The sequence below is a fragment of the Falco naumanni genome, chromosome 18 (assembly GCF_017639655.2).
Source record: "Falco naumanni isolate bFalNau1 chromosome 18, bFalNau1.pat, whole genome shotgun sequence".
In the NCBI taxonomy this organism is placed as follows: Eukaryota; Metazoa; Chordata; class Aves; order Falconiformes; family Falconidae; genus Falco; species Falco naumanni.
This window is the reverse complement of record NC_054071.1, coordinates 658,625-681,876: the sequence shown is the minus strand read 5'-3', so window position 1 is coordinate 681,876 and position 23,252 is coordinate 658,625. Positions and strand designations below refer to the sequence as shown.

Here is a 23,252-nt window from a genome sequence, read left to right as displayed (position 1 = left end):
TTGGAAGACACCTGCCAGTGCCCAGCTCTGTGAAACAGGGAATGGATGTGCCAGGCATCAGGGTCAGCATCTGTCACTGCTCCTGGCTGTGCCCCCAGAGGCTCTTGGTGGGGCTGGGATAAATCCCATTGTGGCCACCGGCCTGGTGCAGCTGCTAGCCCTTGTTTTCTGGAGATGGAGGTACGTGGCCAGTGTTTGTTCAGCCCGAGGCCCGCCGAGCCAGCAGCCACCTGTCCTTCTGCTGGCCTCACTGGGCCAGCCGTGCCGGGTGCCATCGGCGGGGCTTCATGTGCCACCATCACTGCCAGCCCTGCTGCTGCAGCCCCTGCTCTGAGCCCTGGTGCCACCGAGCCCTGGAGGGGGGGGGGCTTCACGTGCTGCCACCGCCACCAGCCCTGCTGCTGTGGCCCCTGCTCCAAGCCCCCGGTGCCACTGTGCAGTGATGGAGGAAGGTGTCTGCCGGGGCAGCATCCCTGCACCCGGGGCAGCATCCCTGCTCCCAGTCCTTCCTGCTCCCCACCCTGGGAAGAGCTGTTTTATTCACTGGGAGATGTCAGTGAGGTCGCTGCCATGGGATCCAGCCCAGTTTGGGGGCGGGGGGGTGGGATTTAGGTCAAGCTCTCCTATGAGCTTGGCTTAGCCCAGTGCAATGTGGTTGGGGGTGATTTGTGGCAGGGACCTGCAGCACGGTGCGAGTTGTAAGGGGGAAAAAATTAAAATACTGGTTAACAGGCCTGCTAACAAGAAGCAGGGAGCACAGGGCTGGAGAGCTGGGTCACATCCCAGCATCACCCCTGGGAGCAGAGAGCCCTGGTGCCGTGGGGTGCCCCCAGCATCCCGGGGTACCCTGTGCCGTCACATGGCTGAGGACAGCCCGGACGTCCCCGCAGTGTGAGTGAGATGCTGTCGGTTATAGTTTGTGCAATGAACAAGGGAAAATGCAAACAACCCCCCCAAAACCAGGCACAGTTGCACCATCTTATTGCGCCTTTATTGGCAAAAAATACTCCTCTGCATGAATTACAGCAATTAAAAAATTCCCTTGGTAAGAAGCACGGAGGGGAGCGTTTGGGATGTGGGTTCGAGGAGTCTCTGTCCCTGCTGCAGGGCTGGTGGCTGGTGCCCGGGGCTCCGGTGTCCCCTCCTTGGTGTGCTGCGTCACAGGGGGATCTGCACCTCGTCGGAGCCGCAGCACGTTTGCACTCCCCATCCAAAATGGATTTTTGGTTAAAAAAAAAAAAAAAAAGTTAAAAATTAAAAATGTGGATATTTCATGTGTTTGGCCTGGTTGTCTCTAAATATTTTGTTGTGGGTTGTTTTTGGTTTTTTTCCTTTTGCAATTTTTCCCTGTTGCAAAACAGTGACATTTCACCTAATTTAGACCAGGGAAAACAGCTCAACTGAGGGCCCTTTCCACGCAAAATAAATATATATATTATTTTTTTTTAAAGCTTTCAGTGGCAGGATTAACCGCTCGGCGCTGAAGCTGGCTGGCGCAGCTTGGCACACCTCGGTGGCCGTGCTGGCGGGAGGCAGGACCGCGGGACGTGGCGGAGGGGCCGTCCATCCCTCCGGCTGATCCCAGGCTTGGGAATAAGGCCCACATAAGCCACTCGTACAGCCGGGCGCTCCCCCGCTGCCACCCCCGCACCCCCCGATCGGCCGGGCGGGCCAACGGCACCCAGACTTGGGGATTATCATAATCATTATTTTTTTCCCTTTCCACATAAGCAGAGGTGAAAATCCCCTGGATTTTGGCCATTCTCACGCAGCCAGCAGGGAAGTGCCCCCAGCCAGCCAAGCTGGGCACCCCAGGGCCTGATCCTGCATCCTTGGAGGGGGGGTCCCCCTGCCTCCCACCGCCCTGCGGCAGGTGCCTGCCAGCACTGCCTGTGCCGTCTTGGCCACCGGCACGGAGGTGGCTGGAGCTCACCAGTACCACACGGATGGGCACCAGCACGCAGGTGGCCAGAGCTCACTGGTAGTGTGCAAGCAGCTGGTAGCGTGCAAATGGCCAGAGTTTGCCAGTAGTGTGCAAGCAGCCGGCAGCGTGCAAATGGCCAGAGCTCACCAGCGGTATGCAAGCAGCTGATGGTGTGCAAATGGCTGGAGCTCGCCAGTAGCGTGCACACGGTCAGAGCTGCCCGGTAGTGTGCAAGCAGCCAGTGGCATGCAAATGGCCAGAGCTCACCAGTAGTGTGCAAGCAGCCAGTAGTGTGCAAATGGCCGGAGCTTGCTGGTAGCATGCAAGCAGGCTGTGGCATGCAAATGGCTGGAGCTCACCAGTAGCGTGCAAATGGCCAGAGCTGGCCGGTAGCGTGCAAGCACCGGTGCCGTGCAAGCACCGGTGCCGTGCAAATGGCTGAGCTGGCCAGTAGTATGCAAGCGGATGGCAGTGTGCAAGCACCGGTGCCGTGCAGCGGCCGGGCTGGCCGGTGCCCCGCCGAGGGCCGGTGCCGTGCAATGGCCGGGCTGGCCGCAGCGCGCAGGCGGCCTGGAGCGGCCATGGCGGGCGGGCGGCCATCGCGCACGGCAGCCCCGGCCGGCGGGCGGCAGCGGAGGGGGGTGTGGGGGGTGTGCGGCCGGGGCCGTGCCGGTGCCGGGGCCCGGAACGGCCGGTGTTGTGCCGGCAGCCTGGGATGGCCCGTAATTTGCAGGCAGCTCGGGATGGCCGGTAATTTGCAGGCAGCTGCCCGGCCGGGATTGGCTGCGGGGAATGACGCCCAGCACAACAAAGGTGGAGTTGGAGAAATTGCATTAAAAAAAATTAAGAGAGAGAGAGAGGAGAAAGGGAGCGGGGAGCGGAGGGAGGGGAGGAAACTGCCCCTCGCCCGCCCCGCCGGGGAGATCCCCCACCGCGGCCGTGTCCCGGGGCTGCCCGGGGCCGCGGGGCGGGCAAGGAGTGCGGCCCCGCCGTGGCGGAGGGGACCCACCGGGGCGGGAGGCGGCTCGGCTCGGCTTCCCCCCCCCCCCTCCGCTTCCCCCCCCCTTTTTTTCTCTCTCTCTTTTTTTTTTTTTTTTTTTTTTTTTTATGCAAACGCCGGGCGAGGATTGTTGCACATGTAAGGAGATTTTTTTTTCCCTTTCCCCCCCCCTTCCCTCCTCTCTCCTTCCTCCTCCTCCTCCTCCTCTTTTTCTTCTCGCCACAGTGTTGCAAAAGCAAAGAGCAATAAAAAACACGGCGAAAGCGGCGGGAGCGCGGGGCGGCGGCGGCCGGCGGTGCCGCTTGGGGAGCGGCGGAGGCTGGCGGCGGACCCCGGCGCGCAGAGCCCGGCTGATTGGAAGAGAAAACGCAGCGCCATGGAGGCGGGGGAAAGCGCGATCGTCTCTGCGGGGACTGGAGCGCGTCCACGCCCGGGGCCAGCGCTGCAGAGCTGGCCGCCGTTCAACCGCCGCTTCCCCGCCCCGGCCCCGCCGAGCGAGCCCCGGCCCCGCCGAGCCGCGGCCCCCCAAAGCCGCGGCCCCGCAGGTACGTGCCTGCGCCGGGGGAGCCGTGCCGCGCCGTGCCGCCCGGGCTCGCCATTCGCCGCCGCGCCGCTCCGCCGGCGGGGCTGGAGGAGGCGCTTTGTTCCTCCCGGGCTGCCGCCGCCGCCGCGCTCGGTAAGCGCCGCCGCTCCGCGGGCTCTCGCCGCCCGCCGCGGCCGGGGGGGCTTGCGCTCGGTGGGGTGGGCTTTTTTTTTTTGTTTTGGCGGCTTTTTTTTTTTTTTTTTTTTCCCCCCTAATCGAGGAAAGCAAAACCAGCTCGTTTTCGCGCAGGCCCCGCGGGCAGGAAGCCGCCGCCGGGTCTCGCCCGCCCGCCCGCTCCGGCCCCGGCCGCGTCCGCGCCGGCGGGGGGCACCGCGCTGGGGCTCGGGGCGGGGGGGAGCGCACGGCTCGGCGGCCTCGGTGTGCCCCCCCTCCCTCCTTTCCCTTCCCTTCCCTCTCCTCCTCCTCGCTCCCTCCCTCCTTCCCGCTCGCCCTCCCTCCCTCCCGGCTGCCGCAGCTGGATTTCGGGGGCAGGCTTCCAGCGCTGGGCGGTTGTTTTTCCCCAGCCCGGGTGAGTCCCGCGCCGCGGCGGGGAGCTGGGCGCCGCGCTCCGCCGGCTGCGTGCCCGGGCTCGTCCGCTCCCCCCCGCCGCGCTTTATACCCCCCTCCCCTTATTCTCTTTTTATATATATAGATTATTTTTTTTTAAACACCCCTTTTTTTTTTTCCTCCCCCCCCCCTCCCACCCTCCTCGCCTTTCTTCCCCCCTTCTTTCTTCCTTTCTTCCCTCCGGACCGGGAGCGGGGCTCCAGCCCCCCGCTGGGTGGGTGGGTGTTTCTGGGCTCGAGGAGGGGTCGCGGAGAAGGGGGGGGGGGAAGGGAAGAGGAGAGGAGGGGGCGGCGGTGGGGAAAAAAAGGGGGGAGGATTGGGTAGGAGCCGCTCCCCGGGGGTCGGTGCGGGGAGGTCGCGCTGCCCTCGCCCGGCTCGCTGCAGCTGCCCGGCCGCCCCCAGCCGGGCATCCCCGCCCCCCCTTCCCCCTCCTCCTCCTCCTCCTTCTTCTTCTTCTTCTTCCCCCAGCGGCTCCGGCGCGGGGCTGGGGCTGCGGCGGCTCGGCTCGAGCTCCCCCCCTCCTCCTCCTCCTCCTTCCACCTCCTCCTCCTCCTTCTCTCCTCTCCTCCTCCTCCCCCTTGCAGCCCGGAGAGGTGGGTTTGTCTCGGCTTTATAACCGCGCCGGCTGCACGGGTGGAGGGGAAGGAGCGGCGGGCGGAGGCGGGCGCAGCCCGGCCATTGTGTGCCGCGGCGGAGAGCGGCCGCGCCGGCCGGTAACGATGGGGGGGATGGCGGATGGGGAGAGCCGGGGGGGGGGGGGGGCGGCGGCAAGCCGCGGCGCATTGCATCGCTCCGGGGGGCCGGGGGAAGCGGAGAGGGGCCGGGGAAGCGCGGCGCGCTTCCCCGGCCCCTCTCCGCTTCCCCCGGCCCCCCGGACTCGCCTCCATTGTCTTGCCCGGGGGGGTGGGGGGTGGCTGTGCTGCGGGGGGGGGAAGGCGAAGGCGGCTCGCTGGCGCCCGGGTGGGAACCGGGGGCGGGAGGGGGCCGGGGAGGCGCCGCCGGGGCCGCCCGCGCTCGGTCCCACCCGGTTCCTGCTGCCTGGCGGAGGAGGAGACTGGAGCTGGCCGGCGGCGCAGGGCATGTGCGGGCTCCCCGCCTCCGCCCGACGGCCCGGCCCCTTCCTCCCCCGCCTCCTCCTCCTCCTCCTTCTCCCCCCCCCCTCTGCCCCCCCCCAGGCGCGGGATCCGGTTCCCCCCCCCCCCCCGGGGGATCCCGCGCCCCCTCCCCCCCGGGGATCCCTCTGCGCGCGCAACGCGATCGCCCCCGCCACGCCCCGCGATGATCCGATGGATCCCTCCCCTTGCCACGATCCCGCCTTCCTACCTCCGGGTGTAACCCCCCTCCCCCCCGCGGCGATCCCCGGTCCGCCGACGCCTCCGGGGGATGGGCCGATCCCACCCCCGGGGTGATCCCGCATCCAACCCACGAGGTGGTCCCAGATCCGCCCCCCCATCCCCCTCGAGGGCTTATCCCACCCCGGGGTGATCCCTGATCCCACCCTGGGGTGAGCCCCCATCCATCCCCCCCCCCGCCCCGGCGGTGGTCCCAGATCTGCCCACCCCAGAGGCTAACCCAGCCCTGGGGCCATCCCCCCCTGCCCCGAGGGCTCATCCCACCCCGGGGTGATCCCACGCCAGGGTCTGATGGGGTCTGCACCCCCATCCCCCCCCCTGGGACTGATACCCCCCCCCAGCAATCCCAGACCTGCCCCCTGCATCCCCCCAGGGCCTGGTGGGGCCTACACACCCCCCACCCCACCCTTGCCTTCTGTCAACCCCGCGTTCCCCCTCCCAGGAGCTGATCAGCCCCCCCAGGGCAATACTCGATCCCTCCTGCGGCCTGGGGGGTCCTGCCCCCCCCCCAGGGCAGTCCCCGATGCCCCCAGGGTGATCCTGCCTCAGCCCCGGGGCCTAGATCCCCCCTGGGAGGCCCAGGCCCAGCCACATCCCCCAGCCCTGGGGCCTGCTCTGGCCTGTCCTCCTGGATTAATCTGCCCCCAGGCCCGCGGGCCTGCCCCCCGAGCCCCCCTTGGATCTGGGGGATCCTTCTGTCCTCCGAGCGTGCCCCCTGGCCCTGGCGGGATCTCACCTGATCCGTGGTGTCCCTTCCTTTGAGACCCACTTTTTGTCAGGGGGGTCAAACACGGCTTGGAAGATCCCTTAGAGCCCTGTTGGCTCAGATCCCCCTGACCCCGCACCTATGGATCCCACACCCCCCACACACCACAGGGGACCCCCTGAACCCTTCTCCCCTTGGATCTGTGGGGATCCCCCTGGGATCCTGCCCCACCCCACCCCGGGGACATCCCCTCCGAACCTCGTCCCCCTGCCCGTGCACCCCTTTTCTCCTCACCCCACTAGGCTGGGGGTCACGCCATCATTCAGAATCCCCCCTCCATGAACCCCCCGCAGGATCTCGGGGACCCCCCCATGTACCCTCCTCCTTTACTGCGCCTGCCCTGCACCTCCTCTCCAAGTCCCCTCCAACCTCACAGGGTCCCAGTACCTCATTCTTCTGGGGGGGGGGCATGGATGCCTGGGTCAGGCCCCCCTGCTCCCCGTCAGGGGTTGGGGGTCCCTCCAGCGTGGGGGGGGTGCCTAGCGGGGGTCTCCTTTGCTTGCAGAGCTGAGCAGGAGTGATCTCGGGTAGCGCGCAAGGGAGCCGGCAGGGACCGTCCTGGGCGCAGGCAGGTGGAGGATGAACGGCGAAGCCGAGTGCCCTGCAGACTTGGAAATGACAGCTCCCAAAAACCAAGGTGAGCCCCCCCGCAACAACAACCCCACCCCCCCCACCCCCCCCCCGGGGTCCCACGGGAATACCGCTGCCAGTTTTAAAAAATAACAGCAAAAAAAGCCCCAAACATTGGCGTGGCCCTTTTGTTCAAGGGATGGAGGAGCCGCGATCCCGGCTGTGCCAGTGCTTGGGGGGGATTTACCGGTGCGGGCTCCCCCACGGATGGGCACGCACACGTGTGCTGGCGTGTGGCTGCACGTGCCGCGCCGGCAGCCCCCCTGGTCCTGGTGAGGTGGCCACCAGCTCGCAGCGCTGAGGATGCTCTTTTTGGGTGGCTGGCGTTTCGGGCCCGGGGGGCTGGCACAAAGAGGTGCTGCCTTTGCCGTTCACATCTGGGCTGCATTAAAAGCTGAGTCGTTACCTTGGGCCTCCGGCTTCCAGACCCCAGGATGACATCAGAGGTTCAGCTTTTATTGGAAAAGGGGCAGGAAAACAAGAAAAAAGGGACATTTTAATTGGGGCAGCCTGCCTGGGCAGCGGGGCTCTGCTACCCCACCACCCAAAAACTCCCTGGGTGCCCCCCCAGCCCCGGGGGGTGCAGCCCAGCCCCCCCTCACCCCTCTAGTCCCCCCAGCTTCCCTCCGTTGCCGCAGTCAGTCTGTTGCCCCGAGCGAACCCAGCTGGAGCACGTGTTCTTCGCTGGGTCTTTAGATGGATTTAATTACACCGGGGCAGCTTTCCTAATATAGACCTGGCCTGGCCGATGCCAGGAGAGCTGGGGATAAATCGGTCCCAGGGCACAGACAGCCCCATTCATCTTGGCAGGTGAACTCCACAATTCCAGAGTTTTTGGGCAAACCCCAGCCAGTCGGAGGGGGACAAGAGCAATGCGGGGCTGAGTGTGGGGTCCCCGTCGTCCCCACCCCGCTGCCGGCGAGGTTTTTGGGATGTTTCCACAGTTTTTTATGTATTCCTGTGGGCTGTGGTTATTTCAGCTGTCTGCTGGCGGGAGGAGGTGGGGGGGTCACACAGGGCCAGAGGTCTTGAGGCATTCCTGCGTTGGAGAGGGGAAACTGAGGCATGGGGCTTGTTGATGGGGGCAGGTTTGGGGAGGGGGGGTGTCTCATCCCCTTTTCCTTCCCCGCTTGGTTTTCCCGGCTGTGCTGCTTTCCGTTATTTCTCCCGATTTCTGCAAGTAAAGTCGGCACCAGCATCACAGCCCGATTCTGCCTCATTGGTCCTTGCCTGGGGGGTATGAAAGTGGATGGGAAAAATAGGAAGACAAAATTTGGGGCTCGGTGTCCCCCCAGCTGTGATCTACTCCCACCCAGGATGTGCTGGGGGGATGGGAGGTTCCTGTCTCTTTTCCCCCATGGTGACATTTTGGGGCTCTGAAGCTGGGATGTGGAGACACGTCCTGAGCCACTGGGCTCCATGCTTTATGGTTGCGGGGGCGAGTGGGGGGGGGGGCTCTTTCTATCTTCCCCCTGCCCCCAGTTAATCACTAACAGACCTGATGAGGTAACCTTAGAGACCATCTGGATCTCAAACTGTTCCTGCCTTGGACCCCCAACCTTACAGGCTCAGGAGGCAAAGTGGGGTGGGGGGACAGGTTCTGGCTGTGCTCCTCACCCCTACCTGTGGGTCCTGTGTGTCCTTTAACACCCCGCACGCGGGTTTGGGGCTCAATGGGGCGGTTGCCCTCCACAAGACGGATGCAGAGGCAGGACATGGAGGCAGGCAGAGGTGGTGGTTTTGTGCACACTGAGTTTGAGCGGAGGGAGAGCTACAGCTGGGTATTTCTGGGAGCTTGTTTTCATTCCTGGGGGCGGTGGGAGAAAGGTCCTCCCCTCATCCATGACCGGCTTGCGCTGTCCACATCTCACCGGGATGCGCTGCGTCCCTTAGGCAGCTTGGAACACCCCAGTGTTCGCCCGGTGGTGGTGTGGGGCAGGGGACACTGTGGAGAGCCAGTCCCACACCTGGGGAGCCCCTGGGCTTGGGTGCCTGTCCCAGGCTGAAGCAGGCAGGGCTGTGTGGGTGTGCAGCTTGGGGCACTGCTCCTCCTCCAGCCCGTCCCCAGGGACCTCTCTTTCCGCTCCCAGGGCCCGCTGCTTTTCCCCAGGGCCACCCATCTTTGCAGAGCACCCAGGGTTCCTCTCCCCAGCTGGTGCACAGCCCAGCAGAGGAATTCCCCTGGCAAGGAAGCAGCCCCAGAGTCGGTGCTGGATGAGGCAGTCAGTGCTGGGAGATCTTGCCCGCTGCCTGTCCCAGCATGGGGCTGCTGTGAGTCCGGGCCTCCTGGTTGCTCCAGGCTCCCTGTTTTTGCCACGTGCCCATCCTGTCAGCCCAGCAGCTTGTCCGTACGGGAGCTGGGGATTCTTCTCCTGGCAGCTCAGGGGATGATGGGGTGGCGTAACCATCGCCCCTGCTCCATCAGGGAGCCTGCTGCAAGACGGGGAGGCTGTGCTGGGCTCTGCCCCCCTTGCTTTATTGTCTCTTGAGTTTTGACCTTGGCAGAGGTCAACATGGAGCTAGGTCCTGGGTGATGGCAAGGCTCTCCAAGTTGAAGGAAAAGCAGCACTGGGGTTTTCCCATTGCTCCGGACACATCTTCTCCCCTTAGAAAGTGGGTTTCCCTGTTTCCTCCTTGGCTGGAGAGCACGTTGCTCCCGTCTTGCTCCGCAGGGTTTCGCTCCTGTGTGTAGGAAATAGCCCTCTGCTCCCGCACGGCAGAGCTGTTGCCTTATCTGATGGTGTACTGGGATGAGCGAGTCCCTCTGGTTTGCACTGAGTGGATTTTCTAGCTTTGCCTGGATTGTTTTGGCCCGTAGAAAGTTGCTCGAGGGTGATGGAAACAGCCATGTCCCTTTGATCTTTAATCTTGAGAGGCAGCATGTGGAGATTACGTGTCCTGGCGTGCGGTCCAGAGCTGCACGCTGGGAGCTGTAGTCCCCATGTCCTGCCGGGAAGGCTGCCTGCCTCTTGCTGCTGCTAAGCCTGTTTCTTTGCTGCCCAGACCGCTGGTCTCAGGAGGACATGCTGACTCTGCTGGAGTGCATGAAGAATAACCTGCCCTCCAACGACGGGAGCAAGTTCAAAACCACCGAGTCCCACCTGGACTGGGAGAAAGTGGCTTTCAAGGACTTCTCGGGGGAGATGTGCAAGATGAAGTGGATGGAGATTTCTAATGAGGTAATCGACAGCCGCGCGGGGCTCAGAGGGGTCTCTGTGAGAGGGACCAAGCATCCTGGTGACCTTCTGGGACTGTTTGAATCGCTCAAGTCCAGCGCCCCAAGTCCTCGGCCATTAGTGCCGACACTGTCACGTTGCCATCGGCATTGCGAACCCCTCGGAGGTGCTGGGATGGGTCATTTGCCCGGTGGTGTTAGGAAACCCTGTGGGTTCAAGCTGTGCTGAGAATGGCTCAGTGCCAAGCAGGCATCTGCCCTGTCCCCCGCGTGCAGCCTGTTCATGTTTGTGGCCCTTTGTTACCCCACAGGTGAGGAAGTTTCGGACCCTCACGGAGCTCATTATGGATGCTGAAGAGCATGTGAAGAATCCTTACAAGGGCAAAAAGCTCAAGGTATTGGGCAGGAATTGTGGTCGGTCCCTAAAGGGGGACCTCCTCCTTCACCGGGACAGGGGCCTGTCACCCACGTGGCACCCCAGATCCATGTGGCTCTGCCACCAGAGTCCCTGCAGGCACCTCACCGCCCGTAATCCCCGCGGCCGGCTGCCCAAGGCTCCGCAGGCTGCGGGCTCTGGGCCCAGGCCAAGTCCAGGGTACATTTAATATGGCTGGCTGTATTGCTGGCAGCCTGCATCCAAGTTTAGCACCGGGGGGCCGGGAAGCCACTGTCCTATTCCTGGCCTGCTGGGTCGGGTGGGGTGCTGCTTTTGTCCAGGCGGCCTTGGGGCAGCCAGTGCTCTGCCACCAGCCGTCCCCAGGAGGTGGGTCCCATCCTTGCCTTCTGCCTCAGTTTCCCCTCTTGCAGCACAGCCGCTGTGCCCCCAGCTCTGGATGGCTGGAGGCTGCTCCTGAGATGCCCTGGGATATTGTAGTTCCTGGGGAAGGGAGTCCTTGTGCCCAGCATTTTTCCCTGCCTTCCCTGCAAAGCTGGGGTGTTCCCAAGTCAGGGAGCCGGATCACCAGCAGGGCTGGATGGAGGCCAGGTCTCCGCCAGTACCAGCGGGAGCTGGGAGCTGGCAGGGTTTGGCCATGCCCTCCACAGTGCTGCCGGCTCCACACTCAGCATCTGCCACTCTGCTCTCTCCCCAGAAACACCCCGACTTCCCCAAGAAGCCCCTGACTCCCTATTTCCGCTTCTTCATGGAGAAGCGGGCCAAATATGCCAAGCTTCACCCTGAAATGAGCAACCTGGATCTCACCAAGATCCTGTCCAAGAAGTACAAGGAGCTTCCTGAAAAGAAAAAGGTACGGGGTGGGGGGGGAGTTAGCAAGCCCCTTCCCACTTGTGTGCCTCTGCGTGCTGGGCTTTGCCTGTGCAGCTCTCCCAGTAAAACCAGTAGAGCCCAGCCTCTGCCTGGTGAGGGTTTAATCCGGCTCTCAGTGAGAGAAGGCCTGGGTGCTTGTTCAGTCCCGTCAGACCAGTAAGACTCCCTTTGCTTTTCCTGTCCTTGTTCCCAGGATCTGTGGGGTGGAGGCTGGCTGGGTCTGTCCCGTGTCCGTCTCTTCCAGACGGACCTGGATGATGACTTTGCTGTTGGGTGGATCTGTATTTAACGCTGGGGTTAGATCACACGCCCCACCGCGGCTTCCCTGTCCGAGTGAGGGATGGAGGGGCCGGCTTTGCTCCGAGATGCTGGAGGTGGCCTTGGGCTTGGCCGGAGCCTGGGCAGGCATTTTGGGTGTCCCAGCTTTCATCCTGGGTGGGTTTGCCACCAGCAGGACAGGTCCAGGGCACAAAGCCCTGCTGTGCCCTCTTGCCCAGGGCTGCTGGGGTGCAGGGAGAGAGGGGAGATCCTGCCTCTCAATCCCGAGGCAGGCTGGAAACCCTCAGCTGGGAGCTGCAGGACTGGTCTGATGGGCTGGGGAGCCTTTGAGTCCCACTGGGGCTGTGGGCTGCCCAGCTGGCAGGGTCGACAGGGATGTATCTGCCTGCCCGTTCACCAGTGCTGACGTCCTTCTCCACCTCCCTGGTGACTTTGTGTCCCCAGATGAAATACATCCAGGACTTCCAGCGAGAGAAGCAGGAGTTTGAGAGGAACCTGGCAAGGTTCAGGTGAGCAGGCAGCCCCCCCCGCCCCATTTCCCGCTCTGGGCAGACCCAGTCTCCCCTCCTGCATGTAGCTCAGAGTCGAAGCTCTGATGGGCTCTGTGTCTTGAAGGCAGAAAGGACGAGGGGATGCTGGAAAAAAAAAAGCAAGGAGAAGGTGTCTGAGAGCAGCCATCTGGTTGGGAGACTTGGTGTTGGTGAAGGGGAGAGAGTGGAGGACTGGCCACGCTCTGGGGGTTAGGGTCTGCAAGGGGAGGACAGGAGCCCTGCCACCAGCGCTGTGAAAAGCTGTGGTGGCCACCCCGTTCCCCCCAAAGGTTCCCTTGGAATGTGGTTGCTGTGACCCAGGTGGGTCCTGGCGTTCCCCATGACCCACCGCTGCTCCAGGGATGCAGCCCTGCCCGGCACATGAAAGGCAGCGCTTGTAGTTGATGCTCCCCCAGGAGGGGTGGGCTCGAATGTCTCCTACAACCCTCCTGCTCTTTTTGGGGACAGACAAACCCACCCACCCCCCGATTATCCGAGCCCATGGAGGCTCAGCCCTGCGGTGACGGTTACCCCTCAGTGGGGAGGTTTAGGGGGTGCTCTCCTGCCTGCGACCTCCGTAACGCTCTCCCTTCCCCACCTCCCTGCCGGGTAAAGGGAAGATCACCCGGATCTCATCCAGAACGCCAAGAAATCTGATGTCCCTGAAAAACCCAAGACCCCCCAGCAGCTGTGGTACAACCACGAGAAGAAAATCTACTTGAAAGTGCGTCCAGATGTGAGTACGGTGGGTGGGAGTGCGTGTGAGTGTGAGTGTCGAGGGGTCCTGCACCCCGCTGCTGGGGGGAGAGGAGGGGGAAATGAGAGAAGCAATTTTAGGGGGGGGACGGGATGGAAGACGCTGCTAGAAGCTCCCAGCAGTCTGGATGGAGGTAAGACGGGGCTCTGCACATCTGGAAGAAGCTCAGGGGTACAGACCCCGCTTTTTGCCTGCAGTCAGAGGGGTGACCACAGCCTGAGGCAGGGCAGGACAGGTTGCCAGCGCAGACCTCCACCTCTGGCCATGCCCCACACTCACACGCACCCCCTTCCCCGGCCACGAGCTCAGCTCGCAGCCACCCCACGGCCCCAAGATGGGTGCCGCTGGGACAAAACGGCGGGCCACACTATTTTTGCCTTTTTTTTTTTCCTTTTTTCCCTCCCCCCCCCTTCTTTTTTTGGATTTTACCCCTCTGCCCTCACCTCTGGCTTTGGGTTTTCAGGCCACCACGAAGGAGGTGAAAGAGTCGCTGGGCAAGCAGTGGTCTCAACTCTCGGATAAAAAGAGGCTGAAATGGATTCATAAGGCCCTGGAACAGCGGAAGGAGTACGAGGTAGGGAGCAGCCTCACCCGTTCCCCTCCACACTCGTCCCTGCGTTCACTCTGAGCCACTCTGCCTCCCGGCCACAGCCACCGGCAGCTAGCTAGCCTCACCGGATAGCCAGCGTGGGCGTTCAGCTAGATCCTTGTAGGTCCCTAGTGAGTCTGAGCCCTGTCTCCTCCAGCGACATTCGGGGAAGGGAGAAGTACCACTGGGGAGATGATTAGGACAATGGTTGGCTTCTCTTTCCTCCTCCTCTGGCCCCAGCCAGGCGGGGATCGGAGCCCCTCTCCTGACCGCTCTCTGGCCTTTGCAGGAGATCATGCGTGACTACATCCAGAAGCACCCCGAGCTGAACATCAGCGAGGAGGGCATCACCCGCTCCACCCTCACCAAGGCGGAACGGCAGCTCAAGGACAAGTTTGACGGACGACCCACAAAGCCACCTCCGTGAGTCCTGTCCCTCCCTGTCTGGGCGCAAGGGATGTGTCCCTCTAGGAGCTATGGCTTCAGGCTCTTGGCCGGCTTGGGCAGTCGTGGGTTCTGGCTAATGAGGAAGCTGAGGCTCTGCCTGGCTTGGAGAGCCCCGATCATTTCTGGGACCATGGGTACAGACTGTCAATGATGCCATTAACCTGGTCCTTAAATAAGTTACATATACATTTACGGAGAATCAGAGCAAGGTTTATGGCAATGGTGTTGTGCTCCAGGTTGGGGGAAAATCCAGCCCCTCGATTCCCTCAAATGCAGGCACCTCTGGCACAGCACTTCACTGCCCAGTGCACCTGGGAGGTCTTGGGGGGCTCTGAGCACCCAGCTAGCTCTGCGGAGGGGACGTGAGTGCGCCAGGTTGTCCCTAATGCTGGGTCCCTCCATCGGTTGCAGGAATAGCTACTCCCTGTACTGTGCAGAGCTGATGGCCAACATGAAAGACGTGCCCAGCACCGAGCGGATGGTGCTGTGCAGCCAGCAGTGGAAACTGCTCTCCCAGAAGGAAAAGGACGCGTACCACAAAAAGTGTGATCAGGTGCATGGCTGAGGATGGAAAGATGGGTGGACAGGCCGATGGGCGCTGGTGCTATGGGGAAGGAAAGGAGGAGCAGGCTGGGAGAGCTTGGGCTACACATCTTGTTGGAAGTGAGCCCCTCACCCTTCCTCAGTGCCTGTTTGTGTCATCTCGACCGCCAGTTCCCCTGGAGGTCCTCTGTCACCTCCCTTCGTCCTCTGTCTCCCCGCTCTGTGTGTGTGGGACCAGCAGATGGTCTGGGTGGAGGATGCTGTGCCGGGCGGGCTGAGGTTGGGTCAGGGACTGCGTGAGGCCGGGGTGGGGCGGGGGATCTCCTGTGTAACCACACGCTTCTGTCTCCCTCCAGAAAAAGAAAGACTACGAGATTGAGCTCCTCCGCTTCCTGGAGGTGAGTGCTGTGGGGGTGCCTCAGCCATTGGGTGCGGGAGACCCCAAACGTGGGGAGGGAGCCCTGCCCAGGGGCTGGAATGGGTTAAACAGGGGCTGCGCTGATGCTGCCCTCTTCTGCTCCCCCCAAAGGTGGCTGGACCCAGCCATGGGTGCTGGTGCAGAGGTGTTTGCACATAGTCTTGACCCTTCCTCAGCTGCCCTAATGCCTGAGCCAGTGTCTCTGTTAGGCACTGGGAGGTGGGGACAGTCCCCCAGGCTGGCAGGGGAAGCGGGGGTGAGTGGAGAGCTGCTGCTGGAGGAGGGGTTGCTGGCAGCAGCTGCGGCTGTGCAGGCGGCAGCGAGTCTCTCGCTTCCTTCCCTTGGCTGGGGCGTAGGTGGGGGGAGCCGCGCGGAGCTCAGCCTGCCATCATGCTCGGCCCCTGGGCGGACGTGACGCGGCCCCCGCTGCATCTGCAGGGGCAGGGGGTGGAAAACCCAGGGGTGCACCCGGATTGGGGCACCTGCCCACCCTGCCTTGGCAGAGGCGAAGCAGATGAGACTGAGCCGGGGAGGGAACAGGGTTGGGAGGAGGGATGTTGCCCGATGATGGGGGTGACACAGGCATGGGGACCTCCAAGCTGCGCTCCCAGGCTTGCGGTGCCTGCCGTTGGCCCTGGCTGGGGTGGTCTTTGGGTGAGGACAGCTGAGTGCATTAGCTCCCCTTCCCCAGCGTCCCTGTTCCCTGACTGCATCAAAGCCTGGTGAGTGTCAGGCCAGCTAACCGTGTCTCTCCTGCTGTGCCACACAGAGCCTGCCTGAGGAGGAGCAGCAGCGGGTGCTAGGCGAGGAGAAGATGCTGGGCAGCAACCGGAAAGGGGCAACGAGTCCAGCATCCAAAAAGTCCTCACCAGAGACTGGCAAGGTGAGAGCAGCAACCAGAGAGAGATGGGGCAGCATGTGCCAGAGACGTGGGATGGGGTTGCTGGCATCTTGTGGTGTTTTGAGGGTTTCGCTCCATGGCTCTTCAACCATGTTATTCCTGGGGTTGGAGGCTACCAGTGCAAGGCAGGTCCCTCAGTGGGCTTGCTCCTAGCCACGGTCCCACGTCCCTCCCCCAGGCCAGCTCAGAGAAGCCCAAACGGCCCATCTCCGCTATGTTCATCTTCTCGGAGGAGAAGCGGAAGCAGCTGCAGGAGGAGCGGCCGGAGCTGTCAGAGAGTGAGCTGACCCGGCTCCTGGCCCGCATGTGGAATGACCTCTCCGAGAAGAAGAAGGTTGGTACCATCCCTGACCCTTCTCCTCCATCCCTGTCTCTGCTGCTCCACTGGGCGTCTCCAGCAGTCCGGGGGACACTGCCTGTCCTTGTGCTGCTGCAAGGGGCTTTTTGCTTGTCCCCCAGCATTGCAGCTGGGGGACGATTGTCCCCAGGAGCATCGCAGCTCCAGTGAGCCATCACCCAGGCGCTGGTGCCAGCACTGATGGGTGCTGCCAGCTGTGCCCTCTCCCTCTCGTGACCTAGTGGGTCAAAATCCAGCAACTTGAGAAGCCTTGGAGGGTCCTTGAGCCACAGTCTAAAGACTGGATGGTTTTTCTAGTGGTGGGAGTCCTGAGGTGGGAGGGTGTGTACTGGGGGGCTGCTGGTGCTACCATGGGAACAGCACTGGGGGCAGCTGCGCCGTCCTGCTGCCTGCCCTCGCAGTGCTTGGTGGCCGGGGGCTCGTGCCCAGGTGGCCACGCTGCCCCTTCACCCCCACCGTGCACCCCTGCGCAGGCCAAGTACAAAGCACGGGAGGCAGCGATGAAGGCGCAGTCAGAGAAGAAGCACAGCTCAGATAAAGAGGAGCGTGGGAAGCTGCCCGAGTCTCCCAAGACAGCTGAGGAGATCTGGCAACAGAGCGTCATCGGTGACTACCTGGCTCGTTTCAAGGTGAGGAGTGGGCTGGGAAAGGAGCTGGAAGTGGGATCGTTGCTCCCGCCAGCAGGAATTGCCCAGCACCATCTCCCCTGCTTTCACAGTTGAGGCAGTGGGTTGGGGCTGGGAGCCACGGGGAGGACAGGGTCACAGCAAGGGAGTGGGTGCCCCGCAGTGCTTGGGGGGGCCAGGCTGGCGTCCTGGGAATCTTGGGCGCCTCTAATGTGGTGCGGGGTTCTGTGGCACAGAACGACCGGGGGAAGGCACTTAAGGCGATGGAGGTCACTTGGAACAATATGGAGAAGAAGGAGAAGCTGATGTGGATCAAGAAAGCAGCGGAGGATCAGAAGCGATACGAGGTGGGTCCTTGCTCCTTCCTGCCCCTCGCCACATACCCATGGCCGGCGCTGCCCCTGTCTCCCTGACCCCTCTTTCTTCTCTGACTCAGAGGGAGCTGAGTGAGATGCGGGCCCCTCCGTGCTCCACCAACTCCGCCAAGAAAATGAAGTTCCAGGGAGAGCCAAAGAAACCTCCCATGTGAGTACCTGGGGGTCTGGGGTCTGAAAAGTTAGATCTGGCCAGGCAAGCGGGCTGGTGCAAAAGAGCCTGGAGCAGCACCGGGGTGGAGGGAGCATGGGATGGACCATGGTGGGGACGGATGACGGTTACTGTGGGCTGCTTGCGGACACCTGGGTTCTTTGTGCGTGCCGTCTGATCCGCTCTCCGTGTTCCCCCCTTTGCAGGAACGGTTATCAGAAATTCTCCCAGGAGCTGCTGTCAAACGGGGAGCTGAACCACCTCCCGCTGAAGGAACGGATGGTGGAGATCGGCAGCCGCTGGCAGCGCATCTCCCAGGGCCAGAAGGACCACTACAAAAAGCTGGCAGAGGAGCAGCAGAAACAGTACAGGGTACACCTCGACATCTGGCTCAAGGTGGGTGCTGAGTCCTGATACCTGGTGGCGGCACCGGAGGGCTCTGGGATCAGTTGTTCTTGGGAATGCTTGGCGTGATCTCTGCTCACAGCCTTCCTCTGGGAACCACCATCTCCAGACCCTTTTTTGGCATTTTGTAACTTAAAGAGCCTTTAAAAAAAAATTAAAAAAAAAAAATGCATGTGGGGAGGGGGTGCCCTGTGCTGGAGTCCTTCTCGGCTCCGTGCCCCGCTCCGTGCCTGCCTGGCCCTCCCTGCCCCTGACTGTCTCCCCTGTCTCCGCAGAGCCTCTCGCCCCAGGAGCGGGCCGCCTACAAGGAACACACTTCCAACGTGAGTATCCCCCCCAGCATCGCCGGGGGGGCCCGGGGGGCTTGGGGCTAGCCCGGGGTGAGGTTGGGCTGAGCAGCTGATGAGCCGGGCTCAGGAGAACGCCCCCGAGGGATGTGCCCCTTGCAGCTTGGCGGTGGGGTTTTCTCCCTGCTGGGCGGTGGGAAGCTGCTGAGCTCGAGCCCTGCAGCTCTAAAACGGTTTTGCTCTGTTCCCCCTGCAGAAACGTAAGAGCATAGGGAAGATCCGGGGCCCCAACCCCAAGATGAAGCCAACCATGCAGTCCAAGTCGGTGAGTGCACCGTGGCCGTGCTGGGGGCACACAGCACCCTCCTCTCTGGGGAAGGCGCCCTGGGGGGGGGGACACCCAGACCTCTTGTCCGAGGCATCCCTGGTGCTTTCTTCTGCCTCCCCTTTGCTGAGACCATAAACCAAGGGTCCTCCCCAGATCTGTGCTCAGAATCCACCTGGGTCTGAGTTTTGACCCCCTGTAGTCTACGACATAAGCTTGCATCCGCTCCTGGAGCCTTTTTGGGGCCATTTGTAAGATAAATGGGGAAAGGCTCCCAGGAAGACATGCGGGAGGAGCCACCTGATCCTGCTCCATGGGTGGAGGAACCCAGGGATGGGGTGGTGCACCCAGGGGTGCTGGTGTGTCCCAGGGTCTCTGCCTATGACCAACCCTCTCCCACGCCACAGGAGTCAGAGGATGACGACGAGGAGGAAGAAGAGGAGGAAGACGACGATGAAGATGAGGACGATGACGATGACAACGGTGACTCTTCAGAGGAAGGTGGCGACTCCTCAGAGTCCAGCAGCGAGGAGGAGAGTGAGGACGGGGACGAGGTGAGGCTGCGGTGCGTGCCGCGGGGAGGGCGCTGGGGCCGACCCGGGCCCCGCTCCGCTCCCATACTGCTTGCTCTGCCCCCCACCGACCCTCCAGGGCTGGGCGTCCGCACCCGGGCTCAGATAGGACCATGGTGGAGGAGCTCCCGGGAAGCAGGGGGACACGGGGAGGCGAAGGGGAATGGGATACCCCCACACACACCCCCGACGTCCCCGGGGAGGGTGCGAGGAGCAGCCGCGGGGCGTAGTTAGGAGCAGCCTCGGGACGTAGAGGTGCGGGTTGTGCAGAGCCCCCAGTGAGCAGAGAAAAATCTCCTGTCTTTTTCCTGGTGGAGATACTGAGTCTGGTCTCGGCTCCGTTTGCGCCAGTGTGAATGCCGAGTAAGTCACCAGAGTCAAAGTTTTACACCGGTGCAACTGAAATCAGAGTATGCTGGATGGCGCTGGGGCCAGAAACCGTGTCCGTGCCTTGTGCTCGCCACCGGACAGGTGAGGTGTTTCGACCCCCTCGTTGGTCTCAGCTCACGCCTCTTCCTTCCCTGGCTTTAGAGGGGGGAAACTGAGGCACGAGGCGGGTCGGGTACCCTACCTCAGATCGTGTAGCGAGGCAGTGGCAGAGGTGAGGGTAGGACCCCCGCGCGCTGCTCCGGCACGCTCCCCCCCTTCTGGCACCCCTGAGCTGAGCCCTTGCAAATTCATTCCCGCCCCATGTCCCCCCTCCATCCCCCCCACCCTGGGGTGGCAGCGGTGGGAGGGATGGGGTCGCACCCCCTGCTCCGTGGGGAACCCCCTGTGCCACAGTGGGGAGGGTGAGCAGGGGGCCAGGGGGAGATGATGGACAGCAGCTGGGGCCCCCCCACCCTGCCGCTAACCCCCCCGTCCTCTCTGCCATGCCCCCCTCCCCAGAACGACGACGATGACGAGGATGAGGATGATGAGGATGAGGATGACAACGACTCAGAGGGCAGCAGCAGTTCCTCCTCCTCCTCTGGGGACTCCTCTGACTCCGACTCCAACTGATGCAGCCAAGCTCTTAGTAACGTTGTTTGGTTTCTCGGTTTCGGTCCCGAATCCCACCCCCAGCCCCCCAAAACCTTTTCCTCCTCTTCCTCCTGCCCCACCCGGTGAGCCACAGCCCCCCGTGGGACCCCCCAACCCGGGGAGCGGGGGCCGGAGGAACCCCTCCGCCGAGCTCACACTACCAAGAGGGAGCCAGGGGCTGCTCCTCCCCTTGGCTGGGGGGAGAGGAAAGGGTGAGCCCCCTTGTCCCTCCCACCTCCCATTTATTCTCCCTTTACTGAGGGAGGGGAAGCGATTTTTTTTTTTTTTTTTTTTTTTTTTTTTTTTTTTGAGATTTCATTATTTTCAGAGAATCACCCCATCCTCACCGCCTTCACACCCTTGCTGCCAGCTCCGGACTTTATAGAAAGAAAACAAAAACACACAGGAAAAAAACAAATACCCCCACCCCACCCCTTTTTTTTTTTTTTTTTTTTTTTTTTTATTAAAAAGTCCCAAACAAATGCCACCACCCCCCACCACCACCCCTGTGCAGACCCTCCCAGCCTGGGGTGCAGAGCATGAGCCGAGTTGCTCAGGACTCAGCTGTTGGGATGTCTCCTTCCTTGCCCCCTCCTCCCCTCTCTGTGCACCCCCCCAGCATCTCGGGGCTGCCCACCCACCCACCCAAAAAAAACCCAACCAACCCAACCCCCCCAACTCTTGTACAGTCTGGAAGCTGCACTGGGAGCTCACCGGGACCTCTGCATCCATGGCACTTGGGAACGCCGGCCACAGACATGACCACCCGGCGTGTCCCCGTGGTGGGGGGGGGGGGGGCTGGGACGGGGGATGGGCGTGCGTGTGTGAGCGTGTGAGCGTGTGTGCCGGGGGGGCACCCGGGGCCGTGGCACGCGTGGCTCCTGCCCGCCCGGGGTCCTGGCTGCTCAGCGTGACCAAGGGGGGGGCGTGGGGGTGCTGCCGGGGCGCCCCTCGGTGTTGTCGCTGGTTGTTGTGCTGTTGTATTTTATTTTATTCTTTTTTTTTTTCTTTTCCTTTTTATAAAACGAGAAAGATACATCTTTTATTTTTTTCTCCCCTCCCCCCATTTTTCCCTCCGTGTCTGGTGAAGCTGCTCCTCTCCCTTCGCCCCAAACCCTGGGGGGGAACCAGTGCTCCCCTTGTCCCAGTTACCCCCAGTTTGCCTCACCGGGGGGGCTCCTGCCGTCCCCGACCCCCCTGGCCATGCTGTAAATATTGGTGCGGTTTGGGTTTATTTTGGGGGGATCGATGCCCCCTTCCCTGGGAGGAGGATGGGGCTGCGGGGACCGGAGTGGGTGCGTGGCGGGGGGGGGGGGCTGGCAGTGCCTGTCCAGGGCCCCCCCCTCCTTTTTTTTTTAAGCAGACATGAGCACCAGCAATCCCACGGCACCTCCCTGCAGGGTTCCTGTCCCCCCCCCCGTCCCTGTCCCCCCCCCAGAATGCCCAGTGCAATTGGGGGACCCACCCCAGACCCCCACTCTGTGAGGGGTGGGGGGCACAAGGTTTGTCCCTTCTGGTCCCCCCTGTCCTGTCCCCGGAGAGGAGCTGGGCTGGGGGACAGGATTTGGGGGACCCCAGGGAAGGGGGTGGGGGGCATCTTCCCCCCCCCCCTCCAGGTTGGGGAGGGGAGGCTGGGGGGGGGGGGGCTTTTTCTTGTGTGCTTTAATTTAGCCATTTTTCTCTTCTTTTCACCCAAATCAGCTCAGCAGGTGGCTGGGGGGGGTGGGTATGCTGCAGGTTTGGGGGGTTTCTGGCTGCAAGGGTGGGGTCCCACGGGGCCTCACCCCCCCCAGCCATGACTGCCCCTCGGGTTTGCTGCTCTCAGCACCCCAAATCCAGCCCCCCCCCCCAAACCTTGAGTCACCCCAAAACACAACCAAGGACCCCCTCAGAGCTGGGGGTGTGTGTGTGTGACACCCCCTTCGTGGCCTCTCACATCAAATTGGGCTGAAAAACCACCATTTTGGGGAAATGGACCCCAGCCCTGGGGTGGGGGGGTGAACCTGGGTGCCCCCACATGGACAATCCCCCCGTGTTCCCCCTGGGACCGGGGCCCCGAAGAGAACCCGGCTGGTGTCGTGTCCCCACCCCCCCATGTCCGTCTGTCCGTCCCTCTGCCCCCCCCCTCCCTCCCCCCCCCCCCCCTCCATTTGGTATTTTCCTTTAATTTTCTTCCCAATTTTTAATGCCCCCCCCCCCCATCCCCTTCCCCTAAGGGGAACCCATCCCTTTTCCTGCTGAATGTACCCAGCACCGTCGTGTTTTAGTGGATGTGTTTTTAGTACAAAAAAAAGACAAAAAAAACCCGCCTTTTTTTTCTTTTTTCTGTTTAAAAAAAAATAATAAAAATGAAAAATTCTTACAGCGCCGACAATTGGGGGAAAAGGCGTTTGCGCTGCAAGAGAGTTGAACCTGAGTGCATTTTGGCACTGCCACAAAATCCCGGGATCCTTTAGATGGAAGTTCTTGTGAATTACATTAAAAAAAAAAAACAAAAAAAAAAAACAAACAAAAAAAAATCATCTTTTTTTTCTAATATTTAAAGAGTGTTTTTGTAGGTTTAAAAAAAAGACAAAAAAAAAATTAAAAAAAATAAATAATCCCAACTTGGAATTTGTACGGCTGAGCGGGACACGGGGGCCTCGCGGCTGCGGTGTCCCGGTTTGCTTGGGTTTCGGTTCTTTTTTTTTTTTTGTTGTTGTTTTTTTTTGAGTTTTTTTGAGTTTTTTGTTTTTTTTTTTTTTTTTTTATAATAAAGTGAAAAATAATGTTTCTGTTCTCATGTCATTACTATAAAAAATAAAACTTTAGGAAAAAAAAAAGCGTGAAGAGTGTTTTTCCCCCACCTGTGTTATGGCTGGGGGGATCGAGGGGGAGATCACTCGGGGGGGGATCCGTTTCGGGGGGGGATCCCTAGGGGTCATTTGGGGGGCTGGGGGAAATCCATGGGTGTTTGTAGGGATCGCTGGTGGTGGTGGGGGGGAAAGCTGGGGTTATTGGTGGAGGGATCCGTAATGGCATAGGGATCTGCTAGGATCACTGCGGCGGCCTGTAGTGGTGACGGTTGGGGGGGGGGGGGGCATTTCTGGGGGGGATCCCTGGGGGGTCTGTAAGGGTAGGAGGGATCCGTGGGGATGGGGGGGATCCATGGGGAAAGGGGGATCTTTGGGAAGGGAGGGGATCCGGGGGGATCCATAGGGGTGGGGGGGACCGTAGGGACGAGGGGGTCCCTGAGACCGGGGGAACCTCGGGGATGGGGCTCCCAGGGGGTCCTGCAGAGGGCCCGGGGAAACCCCCCGGGGCACCCGCTGGGAGGGCCCCAGGCCCCCGCCCACCACCAGGCCCCGCCCACCCCCGCGCCCCCCCGACAAAGTGCCGGCCCCGCGCGGCGGCGGCGGGTGGC

General features: G+C 62.0%; 1 protein-coding gene across 13 annotated transcripts; it reads left to right on the top strand.

Moving 5' to 3' along the window:
* Nucleotides 1-2,590: 2,590 nt before the first annotated feature.
* Nucleotides 2,591-22,211, top strand: UBTF (upstream binding transcription factor). 13 transcript variants are annotated; one of them, XM_040617545.1, is made up of 22 exons: nt 2,591-2,737; nt 6,698-6,829; nt 9,826-10,001; nt 10,309-10,392; nt 11,089-11,244; nt 11,988-12,052; nt 12,689-12,818; nt 13,294-13,404; nt 13,709-13,842; nt 14,278-14,419; nt 14,766-14,807; nt 15,597-15,710; nt 15,907-16,062; nt 16,560-16,715; nt 16,949-17,059; nt 17,149-17,237; nt 17,444-17,633; nt 17,918-17,965; nt 18,186-18,254; nt 18,662-18,808; nt 19,178-19,297; nt 19,715-22,211. In XM_040617545.1, the coding sequence occupies exons 2-22, from the start codon at nt 6,772-6,774 to the stop codon at nt 19,826-19,828; spliced, it is 2,412 nt and encodes an 803-aa protein (XP_040473479.1). In that variant the 5' UTR covers nt 2,591-2,737; nt 6,698-6,771; the 3' UTR covers nt 19,829-22,211. The 13 variants fall into 13 exon arrangements, with proteins under 13 accessions (XP_040473479.1, XP_040473480.1, XP_040473477.1 ...); XM_040617546.1 differs by lacking the exon at nt 2,591-2,737 and adding an exon at nt 3,038-3,062; XM_040617543.1 differs by lacking the exon at nt 2,591-2,737 and adding an exon at nt 3,161-3,469.
* The last annotated feature ends 1,041 nt before the right edge of the window (nt 22,212-23,252 follow it).